The sequence below is a fragment of the Lemur catta genome, chromosome 1, assembly GCF_020740605.2.
Source record: "Lemur catta isolate mLemCat1 chromosome 1, mLemCat1.pri, whole genome shotgun sequence".
Classification (NCBI taxonomy): Eukaryota; Metazoa; Chordata; class Mammalia; order Primates; family Lemuridae; genus Lemur; species Lemur catta.
Window position 1 is genome coordinate 119,609,704 of NC_059128.1, and position 23,961 is coordinate 119,633,664.

At 56.5% G+C, this 23,961-nt stretch overlaps 2 protein-coding genes across 2 annotated transcripts; both read left to right on the forward strand.

Annotated features, from left to right (window-relative positions):
• The first annotated feature begins 6,362 nt into the window (after positions 1–6,362).
• IQCN (IQ motif containing N) lies at positions 6,363–18,423 on the forward strand. Its single transcript, XM_045552654.1, is given in 5 exon segments — positions 6,363–6,375; positions 7,725–7,831; positions 7,833–9,785; positions 10,545–11,651; positions 17,358–18,423. Coding segments are annotated over 5 exon segments (4,164 nt in total). The 3' UTR covers positions 18,342–18,423.
• Positions 18,424–19,258: 835 nt separating this feature from the next.
• LOC123638852 (putative protein TPRXL) lies at positions 19,259–23,288 on the forward strand. Its single transcript, XM_045552662.1, has 4 exons — positions 19,259–19,363; positions 21,307–21,702; positions 22,890–23,050; positions 23,162–23,288. Exons 1-4 carry the CDS (start codon positions 19,264–19,266, stop codon positions 23,222–23,224), a joined length of 720 nt encoding a protein of 239 aa, XP_045408618.1. The 5' UTR covers positions 19,259–19,263; the 3' UTR covers positions 23,225–23,288.
• Positions 23,289–23,961: the final 673 nt, after the last annotated feature.

Sequence of the window (23,961 nt, forward strand, 5' to 3'; positions counted from 1 at the left end):
AGTCAGGACATTGAGGCATTTGGGCCACCACGGGGTGAAGTAAGAATGCCCTGTGTGAAAGGAGGAGGTTCGTGGTCCATGTGGGGGTTAGCTTGAACTGGAACCCAAGGGCTGGAGCCAGTTAACCTGGGAATGGTGGAAAGAGTGTAGCTGGCAGAAGGACCTGCTCGTGTGGTGGCCCTGAGGTGGGACCAAGTCCATCCAGTTGAGGCTAGAAAGGAGTCCCCAGTGGCAGGAGCAGAGTGAGCGAGGGGAGTCTTGATCCCCCCCGCCATCCCCCATCACCATCACGATCACCATATGCAAACGTGCTAGAAACTCAACCTCTTTCTCATGTATCATCTGCTGACCCACATGGTGTCCCCAGCCCCTCGAGTGCCTGCCACACACAGTAGGTGCTTCGTAAATGTCTGATGAATGAATGGTTACATGGACATACCCACGAGTGGACAAAGTTGTCCCCCAAAGCTGCTACAGTGCGAGATGGGCAGAGGGGACTTGAATTGCTTCTGCCGGGCTGGGGTCTCCTGGGAGCTGGGGGGCCCCTGCAAGCCCCGTAGACAAACCTACTCCCCTCTCAGGATGCTGTCTCCTGCATGAGCCCACTGTTAGCATGCCAGCTTCATTTTCCAGGTGGAGGAAACTGAGTCCCAGAAGGGTGTGAACTTGGCCAAGGTTCACAGGGCAGAGAAACCAATGGGACCTTTTTTTTTTTAAATTATGAAATGTTTCAAACAGGGAATAACCTGCCCCAGAATTAACCAATGCTACCCTCTTAAGGCACTTGCTTCAGATCTTGAAAAACAGTCACAGATGGTGGCAAAACCCTGGGAAATTTCTTTCTTCTTTCCTGGAGATGATCCCTCCAGCTGCTCCATCTGGAGCATTCCTGCTTTCACCCTTGCTGGGTCTGCCCATAGGCCATATTTTAAATGATGCTCTTGCTTAATTTTTTTTTTTTTTGAGACACAGTCTCACTCTGTTGCCCAGGCTGGAGTGCAGTGGCACAATCATAGCTCACTGCAGCCTCGAACGCCCGGGCTCATGTGATTCTCCCACCTCCACCGCTGCCTGAGTAATTGTTGTAAAGTTTTTTTATAAACGCCACCCTTCTGAGACTGGCTTTTCTTGTCCATTTGCCCAATTGTCACGCTGACTATGGCTGCGGCTCCCTTTCCTCCTTCACCGTGTCCTACTCCTCGTACAGCCAGGCATTCTCCGTCCTTGGGAATTTTCTGTGGCAGGGAAGACCCTCCTCCGTGGGTTGTCCTCTGTTCACGTGGAGAGGCTTCATGACACAGGCAAGGACGGGGCCAGGTGGCCTGAGGGGGCATACAGTGTCCTGTCTTCCGATTCCTACTGCACTGATCAGCGAATGTGGTCTTTGTACACATTTCTGCTCACCTAATTCTCATCTTCTGGGCCCCCTTTTCCCTCTGAGGTGGGACTAGAATACCACCAGCAACAACAACATTATTGTCATGGCATTCATTGGCCCCTGCCTACATCCTACAGGGGTGATCTCGTGGTCACAGTGAGGAAGTTGAGACTTAGAAGGATCTAGGGTTTGGCTCCTAGAGCAGAGAGAATGCAGCCTCAGTCTTTGACCCCAGGCTGGTCTGGTGTTGAAGTGGGGGGTGTCACATGGGCCTGGTGGGGGCACAGTTCCCCTCCAGGGCAAGGGGCACTCTTGGGGCCCCTGGAGTTGGGGATCATAGTCTCTCTGGCCAACCCTGCTGTCTCTGAACAATCTGGAGTTGAAGGCTCAGGGAGCTGGGTATGGCTCTGCTCTGTGTGCCCTGGCGTGACCCTGGGCAGGTGACCCTGCCTCTCTGAGCCTCAGTTTCTCCATGTGGAAAATGGAAAGGCGACATGACAGGTCTTGATGAGGCAGAGAGGGTGGGTTCCCTTTTCTGAGCATGTATGTGGGGTCACAGCTATGAGTAGGACAGGTGCACCCCTGCCATCATGGCGATCATGGCCCAGAGCAAGAGATCAACAAGTAGATAAGTGACAGCAGGCCGGGCGCTGTCGCGCATGCTTGTCATCCCAGCACTCTGGGAGGCCGAGGTGGGAGGATTGCTTGAGGCCAGGAGTTCGAGACCAGCCTGAGCAACAAAGCAAGACCCCGTCTCTGCAAAAAATTTAAAAAGTTAGCTGGGCATGGTGGCGCATGCCTGTAGTCCCAGCTACTCGGGAGGCTGAGGCAGGAGGATCGCTTGAGGAGTTTGAGATCCATTATCATTTTATGTCATTATTGATATGGTTGAATTTAAGTTTACTGTTTGATTTCTTTTCTTTCTGTTGTCTGTGACTTTCATTTTTCTCTCCTCCTGCTTTTCTTTCTCCTTGGGTTATTTGAATGTTTTATAGAATTCTGTTTTAAGTTAACTATCACCTTTTAAACTGTATCTCTTTGTGTTTCTTCTCAGTGGTTGCTTTAGGAATGGCAACATACATACCCAGCTGGCCAATCTGGCTTACAGTCCATATTATTCTACTTCGCCTAAAATGTCAACACCTGTCAACTCTGTAGGTCTTTTTACCCTCATTCGTGTTCTTTATGCCATAGTTGTCATGTTAATTACACCTACATAGATTATAAATGCCATAAGACAATGTTTTAACTTTTGCTTATATAGTCACATGTATTTTTTTAAAAAAACAAAAGGAAACTTATTGTCTTTCATACCTGGTGCAGGTCTATGGGTGACAAATTCTCTTAGTTTTTTTTTTTTTAATCTGAAAATGTCTTTATTTTGCCTTTTTAACAATTTATTTATTTATTTAGAGACAGAGTCTCTCTCTGTTGCCCAGGCTGGAGTGCAGTGTCATCATCACAGCTCACTGAAGCCTCCAACTCCTGGACTCAAGCGATCCTCTGGCCTCGGCCTCCCAAAGTGCTGGGATTACAGGCGTGAGCCACCACGTCCAGCCTAGGATATTTTCAGTGAATATAGAATTATGGGTTGGCAGTTTTTAAAAATTTTATTTCAACACTTCCAATATATGTGTGTGAGTTATCCATGTATGGCCTCTTGTCTCCAAATGGACCCTTCAATATGTGCTGTGATAAATGAGGGACTTCCTTTGTCATGTCTTCTTTCAAGTGGGTGCGATGTTACATTTCCTCAGTAGAGGGCGCTGGTAAGACATTAGTGACAGGCGTGAAGATGGACAGCGAGTGAAGCCTGGCCCAGCTGTGGGTCCAGAAGGTGGTACACCTGCGACCTTGTATTCTTGCCCTGGTGAAAACCTTTCTGCGCCCTCTCAACACAAAAACGGAGAGGCGACTCACAAATAGTAAAAATACCTGCAGGCCTCCTATCCCCTCCAGCACCTGGGCTCCCAATACACACCCACACCACCAGGTGCCGATCACCTGTCCCCACACCTGCCCCCCTCCCTCCCCCCCAGGGTGACTTTTTGCTTGTCACAAAGCACAGTGGCCGCACCAGCAAACATCTCTGCCCTCTGGTGGGCAGAACCGTGCCCTCTTCCAAAATTTGGAATCCCTTCCAGATTTTGCTCTGAATGCTTTCAAGAGCTGATCTTTATTTTTCCGGACTTTGGCTGTGTCGGGCCTAGGTGTGGTTTAGTTTTACTTTTTCATATTTATCTTCTGTAGAGTTTGTTGAACTTTTTCAATCTGTAAAATTTGTTTTTGGAAAAATTTTGGCCATTATTTCTTCAAATATTTTTTATGCCCTTCCCTTTTTAGGCCTTTCAATATTGTCCCACAGGTCCCTAAGTCTTGCTTTATGGCCCAATTTTTTTGTTGTTGTGTTCTTCAGATTAGATAATTCTTACCTATATTCAAGCTTTCTGAGTCTTCTGTCATCTGCACTTTTGTTGTTTAGCCCATCCAGTACATTTTTAAATTTCAGAATTTCCACCTGATTCTCTTCTAATATTTCTCTTTTTTAAAACTTCTCTGCTGAGATGCTCAGTCTCTTCATTTGTTATGAGCATATTTTCCTATTTAGCATAATTATAATTGCTGCTCTAAAGCCTTGTGTGCTAATTCCAACATTTGGGGCACCTTGGGGTCATACTCCACTGATCGCTTTTTCTCATGAGAATGAGTTGCATATTCCTGTGTAACCATATGTTGAGTAATTTTGGATTGTATTCTAGACATTGTGAATGTTATGTTCTGGAGGTACTGGATTCTGTTATATTCTTCCAAAAAGTATGCCTATTTTTGCCTTTGCAGGCAGTTAACTGGACTCAAACTTCAAACTGTCTGTTGAGAGGCACATAGTCTTTAGCCTTATTGGGCTACATAGAATATGCTCCAACATTCCAGCTGGTGAGTCAGGCAGTTTACATACCACATCTGGAGCTCTCCTTCTCTGCCAGTCTCCTTACTGGGATTCCTTCTGACTCTCTGGTAGCCAGAGTTGCCCCAAACTCTGCTCTCTGGTTCTTTTATTTTTCTTTTTGAAACAGAGTCTCACTCTGTTGCCCAGGCTACAATGCCGTGGCATCAGCCTAGCTCACAGCAACCTCAAACTCCTGGGCTCAAGTGATCCTCCTGCCTCAGCCTCTCAAGTAGCTGGGACTACAGGCATGTGCCACCATGCCTGGCTAATTTTTTCTATTTTTAGTTGTTTGTCTAATTTCTTTATATTTTTAGTAGAGACGGGTCTCACTCTTGCTCAGGCTGGTCTCGAACTGCTGACCTCGAGCAATCCTCCCACCTCGACCTCCCAGAGTGCTAGGATTACAGGCGTGAGCCACTGCACCCGGCCTGCTCTCTGGTTCTTGAAGCCAGAAAGAAGGAGGGCTTTCTATGTGACTTCTAACCTTTTTGTGAGGAACTGAATAGGCCCTGGCTTCGGGCTAAAACTCGGAACAAATGGGAAACTCCAAGTGCCAACTCCCCTTAAGAATCTGGTTGCTTTTGTTATATCCCCAATGTCTTCAGGAAGGTTTTTGTATTTTGTCTGGCATTTATAGTTGTTGCCTGAGGAAGACTTGGTCCAGTAGAAGCCTACTTTGATATACCCTCATGCTTTTTTCTTTTCTTTTCTTTTTTTTTTTTTTTTGAGACAGGGTCCCACTCTGTCACCCGGGCTAGAATGCAGTGGCGTCATCACAGCCCACTGCAACCTCCAACTGCTGGGCTCAAGCCATCCTCCTGCCTCAGCCTCCCAAGTAGCTGGGCCTATAGGCACATGCCACCATACCTGGCTAAATTTTTATTTCAGAGAGGTTGGTTTCAAATTCCTGGGCTCAAGTGATCCTCCTGCCTGGGCCTCCCAAAGTACTAAGATTACAGTACAGGTGTGACCCACTGTGCCCAACCCCTTTTTATTTCCTTAACAATATGCAATTATTCCCCTCCAGCTTGTCCAGTGTGGATTTTACTTTTTTTTTTTTATGGCTGCATAATGTTTCATTGACTCAACCATTTCCCTGTTGGTGGCATTCAATTTCTTTCCAGTTTGGTATCACCACCAGGAAGGCAGCAGTGAGCATACTGGGGTAGATTCTGGGTTACCTGGCACTTTTTTTACTATGGGGTCATCTCTTAGGAGTGGAATTGCAGGGGGAGGGGGCATCTGTATTATTTATTTATTTATAGATGGAGTCTCACTCCGTTGCCCTGAGTGGAGTGCTGTGGCGTCAGCCTAGCTCACAGCAACCTCAAACTCCCTGGGCTCAAGCGATCCTCCTGGCTCAGCCTCCTGAATAGCTGCAACTACAGGCATGCACCACCATGCCTGGCTAATTCTTCTATTTTTAGTAGAGATGGGATCTTCTTCTTGCTCAGGCTGGTCTCGAACTCCTGGTCTCAAGTGATCCTCCTGGCTCCCAGAGTGCTAGGATTAGAGGCGTGAGCCACTGCACCCGGCCCAGACATCATTTCTAATAGCTGGATATCGTGGTCTTGTAGGAATGTTCTGCTAATTAATTTAAGCCATCTCTCTGTTCATAAGCATCTGGGTCTCTTCCAGTTTTTACTCTTCCAAACAGTATAGTGATGGGGTGGGGGGAGAAAAAAAATAAACAATACAGTGATGGAGATCGTTGAACATGCTTCTTGGTACATTTGTAGCTGAACCCTTACTGATCACTGTTTTGGTTATTTACAGTTGTTTTGTTTTGTTTCTAACTACAAAATAACACTGGGTTGAACTTCCTTGTATGTTCAGTCTTTGCGGACTTGAATTTTTTTCTTTCATAATTTAGCTTTTTTTGCTTCTAACATTTCTTCTCATGTTGGTCTTGAGCACAGAGCCAGCCCAGGGCAGTACACTGCACGTTGCATGGGATGAAGGATTGAAGGCTGCCTCTTCCTCTTGCAGGCTGGCTTCCAAGATTGCACCTTCTTCTCCTGCTCCTCCTCCAACTCTATGACCCTCCAAGGTAAGAAGATGGCTGGGCAAGGGGTCTGGCTGGCCTAGCCGGAAGAGGGGTTTTTTTCCAAACTAGTGTGATATCCTCCCAACTTGACAGCATCCCAACTCTCTATGCACCCAAGTTACTTCTGAAAGCCAGTCATTCCCTCTTTCTTCCTGTCTCCACCCTTCCATCTGCCAGTGATCTATGCACCAACGCCAGCCATCTACATCCATTTCCTGATCCACTCGGCCATCCATCCATCCATCCATCCAACCATCCATCAGTTCACCTCCTGTTCATCTCTTCACCTATCCCTTCAGCTCACTTCATCTACATATCCATTTATCTGTTCAGCTTTCATCCATCCATCTATACACCCATCCATCCACCCATTCATCCATTCACCTGTTCCTTCCTCCCTCTATCCATTTATCAACCCATCTATCCATCCGTCCTTCTTCCATCCATCCATTCATCCATCCATGTATCCACCCATCCATCTAGGTATCCATCCATCCTTCCTTCCTCTACCCATTTATCAATCCAGCCATCCTTCCTTCCACCCACCCATTCATCCATCCATCTACGTACCTATTCCGTCTCTCCCTCTATCCATTTATCCATCCACCCATCTACTCATCAGTCCATTTACCTATCCATCCATCCATCCATCCATCCAGTGTCCATTTTTCTATTCATTTACCTGTTCATCAATTCAATCACTGACTTCATTTACCAATTCATTTTTCTACCCAGCCCTTCATCTAGCTTTGAACTCAAACCCATCTACCATTCATTCATGCACTGATTTATCCATTCAGCACCTAGTCTCCTGTCCCTCTGCCCCTCCAATTCACTCACCGTTTATCAGCCAAGACACCCACCCACCCAACATGTACCCATTCACAGCTTGGAGCCAAGCCCTGTGACTGAGATGGGGACACAGAGAAATGACTCAGACCTTGTTCCTACCCTCTAGGAATTCACAGTTAATGGGGACAGGCAAATCACACACATACACAGACACACACAGACACACACACACAGAGGCAAACAAGAAATTTCCAAAACAGTGTAGTCCATGCTTTACTCAGAGTGTGTTCAAGATGCAGAGATTGAAAAGCTGGTAGGTGGTCAGGATTCAGGTGAGAACATGCACTGTTGGTGGCCACGGTTTGATGAAAGATGGATACACAGGTCCCAAAAGCCACCTGGGCAGGTGGACAGGAGAGTGAGGGGTGGATAAAGGGAGGAGGAGGACGGCAAGGTGCCAGGAACAAGCGGAACTGGGTTTTGGGGCGAGCGTCTGCCTGGGCTGGGAGTCCGCTGACCTGCATGGTCTCCACTCCCCGTGTACCCCCGCTGCCCCACAGGCAACGCTGACCTGCTCAGGAACCGGGACGATGCAGCGAGCAGCACAGCCACAGCTCCCAAACCAGCTGCCACCCGGTGGGCAGTGCTTCCTCCAGCCCCTGCCCGGGCCTGGTCTCCAAGACAATTTGGGGAAAGGGTCTCCACAGCCCCAGCATGGGCCCCAGAAGGACAAGGAACGCCTCTCACAACAGCTGGCTGAGGCCAAGATGGCGCCCCGGCGCATCCCACGCCTCCGGGCTGTGGTCGAGAGTCAGGCCTTCAAGAACATCCTGGTGGACGAGATGGACATGATGCTGTCCCGGGCGGCCACCCTCATCCAAGCCAACTGGAGGCGCTACCGCCTCCGCCAGAAGTTGATTTCCCAGGTGACAGCGGCCAAGGCCATCCAGGAGGCCTGGCGGCGCTTCAGCATGAGACACCTCCTCCGGTCTAGCAGGTTGATGGTGAAGAAGGTGGCAGCAGAGGAGGGGGACATCCCTTACCACGCCCCACAGCAGGTGCGGTTCCAGCACCAGGAAGAGAACCGCCCCCTGTGCGGGCGCAGGATGGTGAGCAAGGAGACGCAGTTCCCGTCCTCTGACAGCCTGGCCCCCAGCACCCCCCGGCCAGCCCCGCTCCCGCAGCCCCCGGAGCCTGTGTGCCGGGCTACTCCTCAGGTCCCCGGGGTGGCCTTCCTGCCGCACCAGACAGTCGCAATCCGATTTCCGTGCCCAGTGAGTCTAGACACAAAATGCCAGCCGTGCCTGCTGACTGAAACTGTCAGAAGTGCCTGCCTCATCCACATAGAGGGTGACACAGTGAAGACCAAGCATGTGACTGCCAGAACCAACAAAGGGGGGTGCCCAGAGCCGCCACCATCGGGAAATAGCCAGGCAGTCACCAGACCACTCAAAATCCAAACCCAGGCCTGTGTGGAAACAGAGACATTTAAAGGCCCCCTCCAGATATGCCCTGGGCCTGTGATCACGAAGACCCTGCCCCAGACGTGTCCAGTGGTCCCCATACCCAAGACCCCGCCACAGACATATTCGGTGCCCGTGATGACCAAGACCCCACCCAAGACAAGCCCAGTGCCCACGATAGTAATGACCAAGACCCCTCCCCAGGTCTCAATAACCAAGACCCCAGCCCAGATATGTCCAGGGCCCACAGCGATGACCAAGACCCAAGGCCCGGTGCGTCCAACAGCCTCGGTGACTAGCACTCTGCCACAGCCATGCCCTGTGGCCAAGATGGCCAAGATCCCACCCCAGGCGTGCCTGCTGGCCTCAACATTCAAGCCTCTGCCCCAGACACGTCACATGGCCATGATGGCCAAGACCCCACCCCAGGTACATCTGGCGACCACCACAGCCAAAAGCTCACTGCAAACAAGTCTGGTGGCCACCACGTCCAAGACTTCATCCCAGACATGCCCAGTCACCTCGATAACCAAGCCCCCAGCCCAGATGCGCCTGGCAGCCATGCTAACCAAGACCCCAGCCCAGGTGGCCACTGTCCTGAGGACACTGTGCCTGGCCCCTCCAACAGCTGGAACTCTGAAGGCTCCACCGCAAGCAGCAGCCGGAATTCTCAACACCTCGTCCCCCATTCATCTGAACACGCCAAAGGCCAAGGCTGCCACAAACATGAAACAGGCCACAGGGGCAGCGAGAGTCTCGCCCCACTCCTACCTGGCTGACAGGAAGGCCAAATGCTTCCCCCAGCCACATCCAGGTGCGGCAGCTCCCAAGGCCATGGACAAGCCTCTGCTGGAGGCAGAGAGAATCAGGGCCGGCCCCCCGAGGCTGGGGAATGCAGACACGGCCTCTAAGACCAGCGTGGCCATGGGAATGACCAGGGCTATGTCCTGGACAAAAGTGGTTGAGGAAGGAAACAAGGACTCATTGCAGGCTCACCTGAGGACAGAAGTTGTTAAGGTCCAGTCCCAGGTGTACGTGCCTGTAGAAATGGCTGTGACCCTGCCCCAGGGACAGCCGGCCACCTTGCCGACCAAGGCCTTGTGCCATGAACCTCCACCTTGTGTGTCCCAGGGACAGCCGGCCACCTCGCCGACCAAGGCCTTGTGCCATGAATCTCCACCCTGTGTGTCCCAGGGACAGCCGGCCACCTCGCCGACCAAGGCCTTGTGCCATGAACGTCCACCCCGTGTGTCCCAGGGACAGCCGGCCACCTCGCCGACCAAGGCCTTGTGCCATGAACGTCCACCCTGTGCGTCCCAGGGACAGCCGGCCACCTCGCCGACCAAGGCCTTGTGCCATGAACGTCCACCCCGTGCGTCCCAGGGACAGCCGGCCACCTCGCTGACCAAGGCCTTGTGCCATGAACGTCCACCTTGTGTGTCCCAGGGACAGCCGGCCACCTCGCCGACCAAGGCCTTGTGCCATGAACGTCCACCCTGTGCGTCCCAGGGACAGCCGGCCACCTCGCCGACCAAGGCTTTGTGCCATGAACGTCCACCTTGTGTGTCCCAGGGACAGCCAGCCACCTCGCTGACCAAGGCCTTGTGCCATGAACGTCCACCTTGTGTGTCCCAGGGACAGCCGGCCACCTCGCCGACCAAGGCCTTGTGCCATGAACGTCCACCCTGTGCGTCCCAGGGACAGCCGGCCACCTCGCCGACCAAGGCCTTGTGCCATCAACGTCCACCCTGTGTGTCCCAGGGACAGCCGGCCACCTCGCCGACCAAGGCCTTGTGGCATGAACGTCCACCTTGTGTGTCCCAGGGACAGCCGGCCACCTCACTGACCAAGGCCTTGTCCCAGGTATGTCTGCCCGCTGAGCTGACCCTAACACAGATGGGCACATGTTCAGCCAAGGCCTCATCCCAGCTGCATCTGCCCACCAAAATGACCAAGGCCCCCTCCCTAGCTCATCTTGTCACATGTCTGAGCAGGGTGCATTCCCAGTCACATCTGGCCACAGGAGCGATGAAGTTCCAATCCCAAGTACATCTGCCCACCGGGCTGATGAAGGCACAGTCACAGGCCCAGCTGGTCACAGACACAGCCAAGTGCCTCTTCACAGCCCACCAAGCCGCTGACCTCACCAGCAAGACCCAGTCCCAGCCACTGTTGGCCGGGCCCAAGGCATCCACTCAGCCCTGCCAGCACCTTGGCGTCCTCAGCGCTCCGCCCCGAGCCAAGCCAGAGGACAGACTGACCCAGCTCCAGCCCCACAGCCATGCACTGAGCAAGACCTCCCAGGGCCCACACCCAGTGTCCCCCGAGAGCCAGGGCATGCTGGTGCCCATGCTGGCATCCACCGTGCAGCCCACGTGCAACATTGAGTCTTGGGGAGACAGCGGGGCCGAGCGGGCCCAGCCATCGCTGCCCAGCCAGGCTGCGCCCTGCCAAGAGGACGTGGCGGCCTCCCAGCTGGCCTCCCTGTGCACTGAGCTGGCTGCTGTGCTGGGCTCCCAGGAAGACCTCCGTGTCCTCCTGGCCAAAGCCCTCTCCCAGGGAGAAGTCCGGGCAGCCCTGAACCAGGCCCTGTCCAAGGAGGTCCTGGGTGCCACCGTGGCCAAGGCCCTGCCCCAGGGCTTACTGGGCATGGTGCTGGTGAAGGCGTTGTCCTGGAGCGAACTGGGTGTCACCCTGTCCCGAGCCCTGTCCCGGGGCGAGCTGCGGGCGGAGCTCACCAAGGCCATGCAGGGCAAGTTGGCCGAGGTTCTCGGCAAGGCCTTGACAGACGAGGAGCGGGCGGCTCTGAGTCAGGCCCTGTGTCAGGGCGAGCTGGGCGCTGTTCTTAGCCAGTCTTTGTCTCAGGTGGCCCTGAGGACTGGAGCCATCCTCCCAAAGGCCGCCTCGAAAACAGCCGGCAGCGGGATGACTGTGACGCCAGCCCCGGTGGTGGTGGACTGCAGGGAGAGCCTGTCAGTCTCATGCGGGCCTGCCCTGGGCCTCGTGAGAACACGGTGCAGCAAGGTCAGGGGCTCCCAGGTCGGGGCCTGGGGGGGCTTCGCCAGGGGGCGGCCCGCCGGGCCTGTGCAGGAGATGGGGGATGGGGCCATGGTGTGGGGGCTACCCTACTTATCAGTGGTCCCTGTGGGAGCCTCTGTGACCAGTAGGGTGATCACCAGCATTTACCAGTGTCCCCTGAACACTGGCCTGGACCCCATGCTGTCCTGGGAGATGAGGTCTGGCAGGGACTTCTCAAACCTGTATTTGAGCCTGAAATTCAGAAAGGAAAATGTGTGCCTGACACTAGGGGCGGGTGAATTGGCATCAGATCTCAACCCCGAGGGGAGTGGGGAGGGCCCCAACTTGCCCAGGCAACCACCCCTGCAGCCGCCACTCGGTCTGTGGCAGCCGCTCATTGCCAAGGGCGTGGGCCGGAGCATGAACCAGCCCTTGGTGGCCTATGGCATGGCCCCAAGCTCCCACAAGCCACACATGGTCAGCAGGGTAGCCCCTTGTCCATGGGCATCGACGGGGGCAGGCAGGGTGGCCTCAGGCAGGCTTGTGGGCAGCATGAACAGTGGGAGGGCTGCCCGTGTCCTCCAGCCACAGCCCGCCTGTGGGGGCCCTGCTTGTTGGTGTCAGTCCTCAAGGGTCAACAAGGGGCTTCCCAATCTGTATCGACCCTCAGGGACCGGAGTTCAGCCACCCAGGGCCTCTGAGGAGGCCCTGCAGAGGAGCACTCAGCCTCCAGATTACAAACAGGCCTCCCCGGGTACCAGGGAGGTGATGACCAAGGTGACCCCAAGCGCACTGCGAGATGCCGTGGTGAGCAAAGTGCAAGCAGCCGGGACTCGGGGACGCAGCCTGTTCCACGCTGCCCTGGGCAGTGGGCTGGCAAAAGCCTATGCCCAGACATCTGTTCCTGGACAGCTCAGGAATGCAGCAAACCATTCTGTTTCGGCTTCGCCCCGCCCCCAGGAGCGAGCCACTGACCGCCCCGTGTCCACCCTCAGTGAGTTCATGGTCAGCCTGCCGCGGGGGCCAGTCAATGGCCTGGCCAGAAACTTCTCCCAGGGCTCCATGAACTACAGCCCGGATGAGAGCAAACCCCATAACCCGCTGCAGAGATACACCTCCCTCAGCCATTCCACCTCATCTGGGGTCAGCCTTGCTGCCACCGACCTGGCGGAGGACCCCTGGGAAGGCGGCTTAGAAGGGGACCTCTGGCTGGCACCCCTCCTCCCTCAGGAGACCAGGGTGTGGCTCCAGAGGTTTGGGGATATAGCAGAGACCAAGCTAGTCGGCCATAGATACCGGACCCCAAACCTTCCCTGCCAGCCCGAGATGGGCTTGCAGAAAGTGCCACCTGTCCACCACAGTTCCGTGTGCAGCCGCCTCAGGCTGGGTGTGCACTGGGGCTCAGACAGTGAGGTAGCCACGTTCTCCTCAGGCCAAAGCTCCGTAAATCTCATTGAGAAAATGCCTCAGACAGCCTTCAGACCAAAACTTAGGAGGACTCTGGCCTTAGGGAGGGTGGCTCCGCCTGTATGTCAGCAGCCATATGTGGCCAAGCGCTTGGCCCCAAGCCTGTCCCAGCCAACACTGGCTACTAGGGTGGACCCAAACCTAGGTCACTCTCCAGGGGCCAGTAAGTTTACCTTCAGCCTATCCCAGCAGACAGCGTCCAGTAAGGTGTCCCCAGGCCCAGACCACCCATCTGTGGCCCGTGGGGTGGCTCTCAGCCTAGGTCGGCCATTTGACACCAATCTGGCAGCTAATGGGGCAGCCCCAGGGCCAGCCCAGCCATCAGCAGCCAATGGGGCAACCCTTGAGCTAGCCCAGCCATCAGCAGCCAATGGGGCGGCCCCAGTGCCAGCCCAGCCATCAGCAGCCAATGGGGTGGCCCCAGCGCCAGCCCAGCCATCAGCAGCCAATGGGGCAACCCTTGAGCTAGCCCAGCCATCAGCAGCCAATCGGGTGGCCCCAGGGCCAGCCCAGCCATCCGCAGCCAATCGGGTGGCCCCAGGGCCAGCCCAGCCATCAGCAGCCAATGGGGCAACCCTTGAGCTAGCCCAGCCATCAGCAGCCAATCGGGTGGCCCCAGCGCCAGCCCAGCCATCAGCAGCCAATGGGGTGGCCCCAGCGCCAGCCCAGCCATCAGCAGCCAATGGGGCAACCCTTGAGCTAGCCCAGCCATCAGCAGCCAATCGGGTGGCCCCAGGGCCAGCCCAGCCATCCGCAGCCAATCGGGCGGCCCCAGCGCCAGCCCAGCCATCAGCAGCCAATGGGGTGGCCCCAGCGCCAGCCCAGCCATCAGCAGCCAATGGGGCAACCCTTGAGCTAGCCCAGCCATCAGCAGCCAATCGGGTGGCCCCAGGGCCAGCCCAGCCATCCGCAGCCAATCGGGTGGCCCCAGGGCCAGCCCAGCCATCCGCAGCCAATGGGGCAACCCCTGAGCTAGCCCAGCCTTCTACTACCAATGGGACAGCCCCAGGGCTAGCCCAGCCATCTTTGGTCAGGGGGGTGTCCTCAAGCCTAGCCCGGTCATCTATGATCCATAAGAGGTCGTCACGCCTAGGCCACCCCTTAATGGCCAGTGGGATATCCCCAAGCCTAGCCCAGGCTTCTAGGGCCAATGGGGTGACCCCAGGGCTAGCCCAGCCATCCCAGGTTATTTGGGTGTCCTCAGGCACAGTCCCACCACCTTTGGCCAGTGGGGTGTCCCCAAGCCTAGCCCACACATCTATGGCCAATGAAGTGGCCCCTAGTATACCTCAACCATCTCAGACCCCTGGGGTGTCCCCAAGCCTAGCCTACCCATATATGGCCGGTGGGGTGTCCCCAAGCCCAGCCCAGCCATTAGGACCCAGTGGGTTGTCCCCAAGTCTAGCCTACCCATATATGGCCAGTGGGGTGTCCCCAAGCCCAGCTCAGCCATTAGGACCCAGTGGGGTGTCCCCAGGCTTACCCTACCCGTCTATGGCCGGCGGGATGTCCCTAAGCCCAGCTCAGCCATTAGGACCCAGTGGGGTGTCCCCAAGCCCAGCCCAGGCATTAGGACCCAGTGGGGTGTCCCCAAGCTTAGCCTACCCATCTATGGCAGGTGGGGTGTCCTCAAGCCCAGCCCAGGCATTAGGACCCAGTGGGGTGTCCCCAAGCCTAGCCTACCCATATATGGCCAGTGGGGTGGCCCCCAGCCTATTTCAGCCATCTGTGGCCTGTAGGGAGGCCCTAAGCCTGGTCCAGCCACCTGTGGCCACTGTATTGGCCTCGAGCCTACCCCAGCCATCTGTGGTCAGCCTCAGGGAGCCTGGCTGGGTTCCCAGGATGGAGTCACATGTGTTGTGCCCAAGGCAGGATGCAGTACCCCCTGGTCTGTGCCACCCTTCAATTGTCATTTCAGTTAGCTCAGGTAGACCCTACCCATGTGTGGCTGATGGCATGGACCACAGTTTCAGCCAGCCACCGCCGGGTTTCGGGGTGGACCCATGTGAAGAGCCCCTGAGAGTTAGTGGGGTGGTCTCCAGCTTCCAGGACTCTGACTTCAACACCGTGCCCATTGGGTTCCATCAGCCACCCAGTGTCAGTGGGAGGCATTTGGGTGTGTGCCCATCTTCTGTGGTCACTGTTTCAACACCAAATCTCTGCCAGGCCTCTGCGGCTGACAAGGAGGCCTGCAGCCTGGGCCAAGGGTACAGTCTGTCTAAGAGCACGCTGTTCAGGGGCCTGGCCGCGAACTCGCCCCAGGGGCCAATGGCTGCGACTATGTTCCTTAGCATGTCTCGGGGGCCCGCCGGCCTGTGTGGGATTCCCTGTCGGAGAAATGTAGCAACTGACAGGGGCCAAAGTCCACATGAGGTGGCCAATGGCCTGGCTCCCATCGCATCCCAGGTCTGGGACGCAGGTGGTCCTTTGATTCACAAGGGAACCTCTGTGGCCACAGGGGTGGGCCCCAGCCTCCCTCCGGCTTCAGTGCCCAACAGACTGGGGAGGGACCTGTCCAAACTCTGCCTGATGAATGTGAACCCCAGCGTGTCTCAGATCAATGTCGCTATTCCAGTACCTCTGGACCACGGCCACCCTTCTGTGGTGCTGATAGACCCGTCCACTTGCCAACACGGGGAGACTGTCCCGCAGGACCCTGTGGTGGACACAGCAGGGGGTGGTCTTGCACCAGGCTCCAGAGCCCACAGGATGACCCCACGTGTGGCCCCAGGCACCATGCCTAGTGGCATAGCTGCCAGCCTTCCCCCAGGGTCCGTGATCAGGGGTGTGGGCCAGAGCCCTCCCCGTGGTTCTATGGCCAGTAGGGCGGCCCCCAGCCTGGCAGCATGTGGTGCCGACAGGAAGAAGCAAGGCCCGCCAGCAAACCCCTGGGCCACCACAGCCACCCCAAGCCCTCCCCACGGTGCCGTGGTAACTGGAGTCACTCCCCGTCCTTACCACGGAGTGGCTGTGGAGAGGTGTATAGTCCCCGTGCAGGTGGCTCATGCCACTAGCCTGGCTCAAGTTTGCCCTCAGCACTCGAGAGCCAGGAGTCTGCACCGAGAGCCCACGGTCCTGTCAAGGGCCTTACAATTGAGCCAAGATCATGGGTTGATGTCACACGGGGCCACAGAGGACCAGGCCACGGTGAAGCCAGGAGAGTTAGAGGAGGCGCTCTCCCATGCGTCAGAGTCCGATGACTTAACCAGCAAAGCGACTGTCCTTGAGGCAACCCCGTGGATGGACCATGGTCTCTCAGGAGACAGTGTTGGCCGCCACCATAGGTCCTCGTTTGAGTGGGAGACTCTTCCCCAAGGCCCAGTGCCATTGTTTGGGGAGGCTGCTCCCAGCCAAGCCAAAGGCACAGTCCCTGTCCCTTTCCAGCCCAAGCACCCCATGGCTAGCAGCAGCACCCCAACTCTGCAGCCAAAGTCAGCAACCAGTGGTGGGTTCCCCAGCTCCCCTCTCATGGCTGTTAGCAGGGCCCCTAACGTGCAGAGGAGGTGTGTGGTTGGCAGGGCCACGATGAGTAAGCTCCTAGGTCCTGGGACCACCGAGCCCCCCTCAGTTCAACAGCAGCCTGTGGCTCATGTCAGATCTGAAAGCCATTACCAAGGGACAGTAGCTTCTACTGTAGGCCCAAGATCACCCCTGCTGGCCCATGGCAGAACCAGGGCACTCGGATTGCACCCGGGGTCTGTGGCCAGGATGGGGAACCCTCCTCTTCTTCCCCAGAGGTCAGGGCCTCTCAGAGTGAACCCACTCGTGCTGCCGTATCTGTCCGCGGCTAGAAAGGAAGCGTCTGGTCACCTCCAGACGAACGCTGTCCCCAGTGCACTCCAGAAACCAGTGTCTGGGGACCCAGCCCAGAGCAGCTGCCATGAGTCTGTCGGCCACAAAAAATCCTCCAGATCCATCTATGACAGTATTGTTCCAGAGCTACTAGAAGGGTCTTTGGCCAGGGTTGTGCCCTCCCACGAGGTGCAAAAGCAAGCACCCCAGGCCCCCTCGGGCAGCCTCAGGCACACCATGGGTGTACCCATGGCAGGCTTAACCCCCATCATCCGCTCCAATGGTGTGGTGCACAGCACGGCCATCCCTAGGCTGTCCCCCAGAGTTCGGAGGGTGTCTCTGGGCTATGAGTCTTCACCAAGTGGTTCCCTGAGGCTCCTCTTTAACCAGGACACACTGCTGGGGTCACAGGCCTTCATGAGTCATGCACCCCTAAACCCCACTGTACTCCAGGGCCCTGTGGATGCTGGAGTGGCTGGTGGCCAATCGTGGAACTCTGCCGTGCCCAGTGTAGTGGTGAAGCCCACCAGCTGTGCTGTGGCCCCCCGAGGTGTATGGGAGCCGGCCAGGGACCCTGCACCATGGGAGACAGTGTGCAGCCAGGCAGCGGTGGATCCCAGGCTGTCGCCGGAGTTGATGGTGTCAATGCAGACTGTGGAGGCGATACTCATCCGCGCAGTGATCACTATCCAAGCGGGCACACGTGGCTACCTGGTGCGCCGTACCATCAGGATGTGGCACGTGATGGCTACGGTCATCCAAACTTACTGGCGTGGCTACCGCGTGCGGCGGAACCTAGCGCGGCTCTACCGAGCCATCACGCTCATCCAGGCTGCGTGGCGAGGCTACTGCACCCGCAGGGACAACTCCCGGCGTAGGCAAATGCTCCTCCCGGTCACGTGGGGCGGGCTGCACCCCAGGTCGGTGGCCGCATCCCCCCAGCCCTGTTTCCAGGACCTGGCGGCCAGGGCCACGTCGGACCACCGCTGTTTCCAGTCCTGCCAGCCCGGTGTTTGCAGCCTCTGCCAGTCACTGAGCTCTGGGCTGGGGAGCCCACCCAGCGTGGTGATGCTCGTGGGCTCCAACCCTCGCACCTGCCACATGTGTGGACACACCCAGCTCAGGCGGGTGGTGCAGGGCACGGGCAGGGGCGCCCCAGGCCATGGGAGCACGCTGTGGTCCCCGGTCTCCCACCTGGTGCCCCAGAATCCCAGACAGCTGCATCGCCAGAACAAGGCGGCCACCTCCATCCAGTCCGCGTGGAGGGGCTTCAGGATCCGCCGCCAGATGACGGAGCAGCAGAAGGCAGCCAAGATGGTCCAGGCCACCTGGAGAGGCCACTACACCCGGAACTGCCTCACCACGGATGCACTCTTGGGCCGGACAAGCCCATGGGCCGGCTCGAGGCACTTGCACTCACGTTGGCCTGGTGTCTAGAAACCTGGCTGCCAGCAGGGGACTCCAGGGAGGGGCCTTGTGGCTCTCTGGGTCTCATTAGTAAAATCTTCCACAACCTGGACTTTGCTTTGAGTGTTCTGAGTTCATGGGAGCGTCTCAGGCATGGTGGGGGGATCTGGGACATCCCAGAGGGGAGGAGCCCCAAAGCTTCCAAGCATACACTTGGTACCCGGGGATGGTGGCCAGGATGGGGACACCAAGTCTTTTCTGAAGGTCAGGAGCCGCTAGTGAAGTCTCACCTGTGCCACCACATCCATCCATGGCTAGCAGGCTGGTGTCCAGTCAGTTCCCAGTGAAGCTCTCCCCAGTGCATTCCAGAAACCAGTGTCTGGGGCCTGATCCAGAGCCCCTCCGCTAGTCCCTCAGCCCTAAGAGGTCCTACAGGTGCATGATAGGCAGGAATGCTGGAGGCTTTCAGTCATGTCCCCACGGTTCCGGGGGGATACTGGGCCACCCCTGGCAAGGCCCCAGTCTGGGTGAGGCAGAGCAAGACAGAGATATCCCTAGCCCTGCGGGGTCAGGGACAGGGTGGAAGGAGGGGAGGGGGCTGGGGGCGCCCAGAGTGGGCAGCCTGGCCAGGGCAGGGACAGAGGGGATGACGGCGTGGGATGAGGGCGGGTGCCGGCCGGGAAAGGGAAAGGGAAAGGGAGGGGTGGGAAGTCCCGAGTGGATGGCAGGGTTTGCGGGCTTCAGGGTCAAAGTCCAGGCGGGGTGTTAGAAAGGGTGGGGTCCAGGTGAAGAGGAGGAGCGGGAACCGCACCCCTGGGGGACATGCCCCACCTGTGCCTCACCTCTGTGCAGCCATGTGCTCTGCAAGCAGGGGGCGCCCGCGCAGGTGTCAGGAGCGGGCGGGCATCTGGCGGCACACCTGTGCCAGCGGGCGGGCCCTCCCCGCGCAGGAATGGCGGGCCCCCTGCTGCCGCTGCTGCTGCTTCTGGCTTTGGTGCCGCTACTGATAGCTTTTGGGAGCGACTCTCTTCCTACCCTTAGCACCCTCACAGGTAAGAGCGGGTAAGAGAGAGGCCCAGCTTTCAGAAGCCGTGGGGCACGGGTGTGGGCACACGGCCCAGCCACACACCTGGCTTCTGGACCCCTCCCTCAGGCCTCGCTGGCCTGCCAGCCCTCTGGAGAAGGCTGTCCTTTCCCCAGAAACAAATGGAGAAGTTAGAACGTCAGAAGGAGCAACCCCTGCCCCCAAGCCCTGGGGCTTCAAACCTCAGTTCTCCTAGCCCAGCCCCCTAAGGGAGAATGGTGAGGACCACAGGGCCACAGGGGGCCAGGGAACAAGGGCACATTTCCTGGTTAGGAGTCACCCATGGCACGTTCTTCTTGGTGTCTCACTGAATTCTCTTCTGCTACCCTAGAAGACAGTTCCCAGGGTGGAGTTGAGCTTCTTGCATCCCCCTCCCCCTCCCACCAAGACACCACTCTCTCTGAGTGTGTCCCAGCCCCAAAGCTGTAATATCAGAGCAGAGACCACCACAGCTGGCCTGCTTATTGTAGGTAAGGTGTTCAGTTAGGAGTTACCATATGTAGCCCCATTTCATAGCTCCAGAAACTGAGGCTCAGTCCAGCCTGTGCCAGACCCTCATTAGGACCACCTGACTTGGCTCGTGCTAGCCTCCAAGTCAAGGCATCTCTAGGAAAAGCAAACACCTGGCACGAGACCTAGAAATAGCCCTACTTTCTGGTAAACTATCCATCTGCTCGAGAGTGCCTACTCTATACCAGGCACTTGGTAAGGCTTGTGTCCTCCACCTCCTCCTCTTTCAAGGCCCACTGGTTTTCCTCAGTTCAGTTTTAAAGCTCAGCTCCCCAGAGTTTTGGCTTGGCTTGGGGTCCACTATGGCCTCTGAATCATCTTCATTTCAGCAGAAACCTCTTATAGTGTGGATTCCTCTTCAAACAATGGTGGGAGGTAGTGCAGGGAGGCTGACTTCTTAGTTTTTGACTCCTTGGGGGTCCATGAGGGACCTTCTGCCCACCTTTCCGATCACCTCAGGCCAGGCCCTCTACCACTCTGAACCTCATAACCTCATCTGTAAAATAGGGGTGAATTCAGGCCAGTGCTCCATGCCTGTTCTAGACTCCTTTGTCATCCCCACAGGGCCTGGGAAACTGAACAGAGCGCTAGGGAGCAGGGAGTGGACCCAGGCCCCATGCCAGGGCCTGTGCTGAGTGTCACTTCCGGGTTTCTGCTGCCTGGTGTGAGGCTAAGAGAAAATGCAAAGTTCTGCCTGGGGCATAGTGAACAGGGTGGGGCAGTGAGCAGCTGAAGGACGAGCTTGCAGCACCTAAAGGCCCAGCCACCTGGAACTGGGCAGGAAGTAGTTCTGGGAGGTGAACTGTTTACCTGCCCCCCAGTTTGGCCCTGGGCTCCCTGCCTGGGATGGGGTGGGAGGCAGGGAGTGGCTGGCCCAAGACAGTGTGGGGGTTCCCAGCACTTATGTCTCTGTGTCCCCCATTAAAGCTCTGAGGGACCTTCCGGGGAGCTGGGGAAGATTAGGGCCAGCCCCTCCGAGCTCAGGGCGGGTCTGCGCAGGTGAGCAGCACCGCACACCCACCATGAGCCTGAGTGATGACCCGCCCGAAGCACCAACTTCCCGTGACCTCCATTTTATGAAAAGGGAAACCGAGTCCCAGAAAGTTGAAAGGAGGGGCTCAGCACACTGCCCAGGTGCAGTCATTGCCTGTATTGAAGAGGGCTTCTAGAGAGCCCTGGGGCCAGAGGGCTGGGAGCACCAACCAGGACTCGAAACTGGTTCAAGGAGCTTGACTGCTCCAGGGAGCCTCAGTTCCCCAGTGAGCATGCACATGGTGTCCTAAATCCTTCTGGTCTGCCTATGAACTGGGTGTTTATTGTCTGCGTGGACAGGGGAAGCGGTGGTGCGTGATCATGCGCTCCCTGCACCCCTAATGCTGTTTTTCCTTCCACTTGTTACAGACGAGTCCTCAGCTTCCAGCCCCCTGATCTCTTCTCCCTCCAGCCACAGCACCCCCGGTTCAGGGGAAACCCCCAACACCTACTCCAGTGTCTTGGGTTCGGAGTCAGACTCCACGACCCACCTCAGCCCCTCAAGTTCAGGGGTGACCTCCTCGGGCCAGCCCAGCCCCAGCTCCACAGATTCAACGGTGGCCTCCACCTCTATGAGATCAGAGACAGCCACCGACCCCAGCTCCGGCTCGCCCAGTTTAGAGCTCTCCCCCACTTTCCATTCCACTGCCCCCAGTTCCACAGCCTTGACCCTGACCTGGAGTCCCACTTCCCACAGCCTGGGAATGGAGCCCTCCTCCGTGTCCTTGGCCCCCACGGACCGGACATCGGAGCCCTCTGGCCCAGGTGAGCATTAAGAGGTTTGAGCATTTGCGGGGAGGTGGCTGCGGTACCAGACTGCAGTTTTGAGACTGACCACGAGGGAGAGGCACACACCCAGGAATGTGCTGAAGACTTCCCTCCTCCACTCCCGTGGTCTAAAGCCCTTGCAGCCTTCATTCTATGCACTATTTTTTTTTTTTTGTGAGAAGGGGAGGGTCTCACTCTGTCACCCAGGCTGGAGTGCAGTGGCATCATCTTAGCTCACTGCAACCTCCAACTCCTGGGCTCAAGGGATCCTCCTGCCTCAGCCTCCCGAGTAGCTGGGACTACAGGTGCACACCACCACGCCTGGCTCTACGCAAGTTTATTAAGTGCCCAGTGTGTCTCAGGTCCCGGGGACAAAGCGAAGTGTAAGAGAGACAATAATACCTGCTCCAGTGGGGAGACAGGTAGTTCATGACATATTGGTTTATAAAATAACATAATAGAGCCGGACAAAGGGTTGGGGCCTGGGTACAAATGGTTCGAAAATTTTAAGAGTGGTCAGCAAGGGTCCCAGTTTGAAGGAGGTGAAGGAGGGAGCCATGCAGGTATCTAGGGGGAGGGCAGTCCAGGCCTGTGCGAAGGCCCTGAGGTGGGGCTGACTGCGCCTGGTGTGTTTGAAAAAGAGTGAGGTGGCTGAAACAGGATTGAGTGGGCACTAGTCGGGGGCCATGAGGGTGAGGAAGTTGCAGGGTGTGGTGAGACAGGGCCCCAGGGACTAAATAGAGGTCAGCATTTTTATGAGGGCTGGAAAAATCTGTTATTTAAAAGAATCAGTTGTCTCCAAAATGTTCCAAGAAGAGTGTAAACATGAAGTGCAATGATGACCTTTTGCTTCAAGTCACAGAATACACGGCATCTTCACAGAGTGTCCCGTTTCCACGCATCCTTAGAATGTCGCTGCATTTGGGAACAGAGGTCTGGGTTAGATTGTTTTCACTCTGAGAGGACTCTGGAGAATGCCCGGCAATGACGAAGAAAACACAACAAACTAAATGAATTCTTTATAGATAAATATGAAAATGTGCTTTCGAAAGGTGGCAGCAGCGACCAGAGAGGGAAGTGAGCACAGCTTCTCAAAGAGGGATTTGAAAGGCTCTGGCCCTGGTGGATGTCGCAGACGTGGGGGGGGCGGGTCCCAGGGCTGAACTTGAGGCTCCTTTTTCCAGCTACAGGTGACGCTGGGGCCCCTGAGTTACACAGGAACCCGGGCGTGGTGGTGACCGTGTGTTTGTTGCTGTCTGTTTTGCTCACCGGGTCTGTGGTCATGGCTGTGGGGTACTGCCGCCAGCGAGACTCCGAGTTCCAGAAGCTGGAAGAGGTGTCCATGGTGAGCTGGAGCCAGGGCAGGGCTGGGCCCGCCTCTCCCCTAAGCAGGGCGAGCCCCTGCGGCAGAGCCTGCGGTGCCTCGTTACCTCCATTGTGCGTTTTCTCCCACCAGGAATCCGTGAGTTCAAGGTCGTCCTTTGCCCGCCCACAGCTCTCCGGAGTGAGCCTGCCGTGAGGGGATGACGGAGACAGGGGCCTGGATGGGGCTGGGGCCCTGGGGAGGGTGGCGCCTGAGGAAATAAAGTGCCTACTGTTCATCTGAGGCCTCCTGAGTCATGGACTTGTGTGACAAACATTAATTGAGCACCTACCATGTGCTGGGCCCTGTGCTGGCATCACAGTGGGGACCATGGCTCTGCTCTCATGGGCCCCACAGTCTCAAGGGGGAAAAAGCAGAACCAGAGGATCCAATGAGATCATTTCAGATGGTGGCGAGGGCCATGGAGTCACAGATTGACAGTGCAGCTAGACCATGGGGGGCCAGTGTGTCCAGGTTTGCTGTGAGGGCAGGGGAGCCTCTCTGAGGAGCCCAGACCTGAAAGTTGGGAAGGAGCCACCCTGAGGAAAGTGGGGAGTGGGCGCAGCATGTGCAAAGGCCCTGTGGTAGGAAAACCGTGGAGGGGTTTAAAAACCAACAAGGGGCCAGGCGCAGTGGTGCACACATGTGGTCCCAGCACTTTGGGAGGCTGAGGCAGGAGGATCACTTGAGGCCAGGAGTTTGAGCCCAGCTTGAACAACATAGCAAGACCCTGTCTCTATAAAAATATTTAAAAATTAGCCGAGTGTGGTGGTGTGTACCTGTAGTCTCTGCCATTTAAGACGCTGAGGCAGGAGGATCGCCCGTCTCAAAAATAAAATCAAATAAAAATGCAGGCACTATTCTTAGCTCACAAGCATACAAAAACAGGCAGC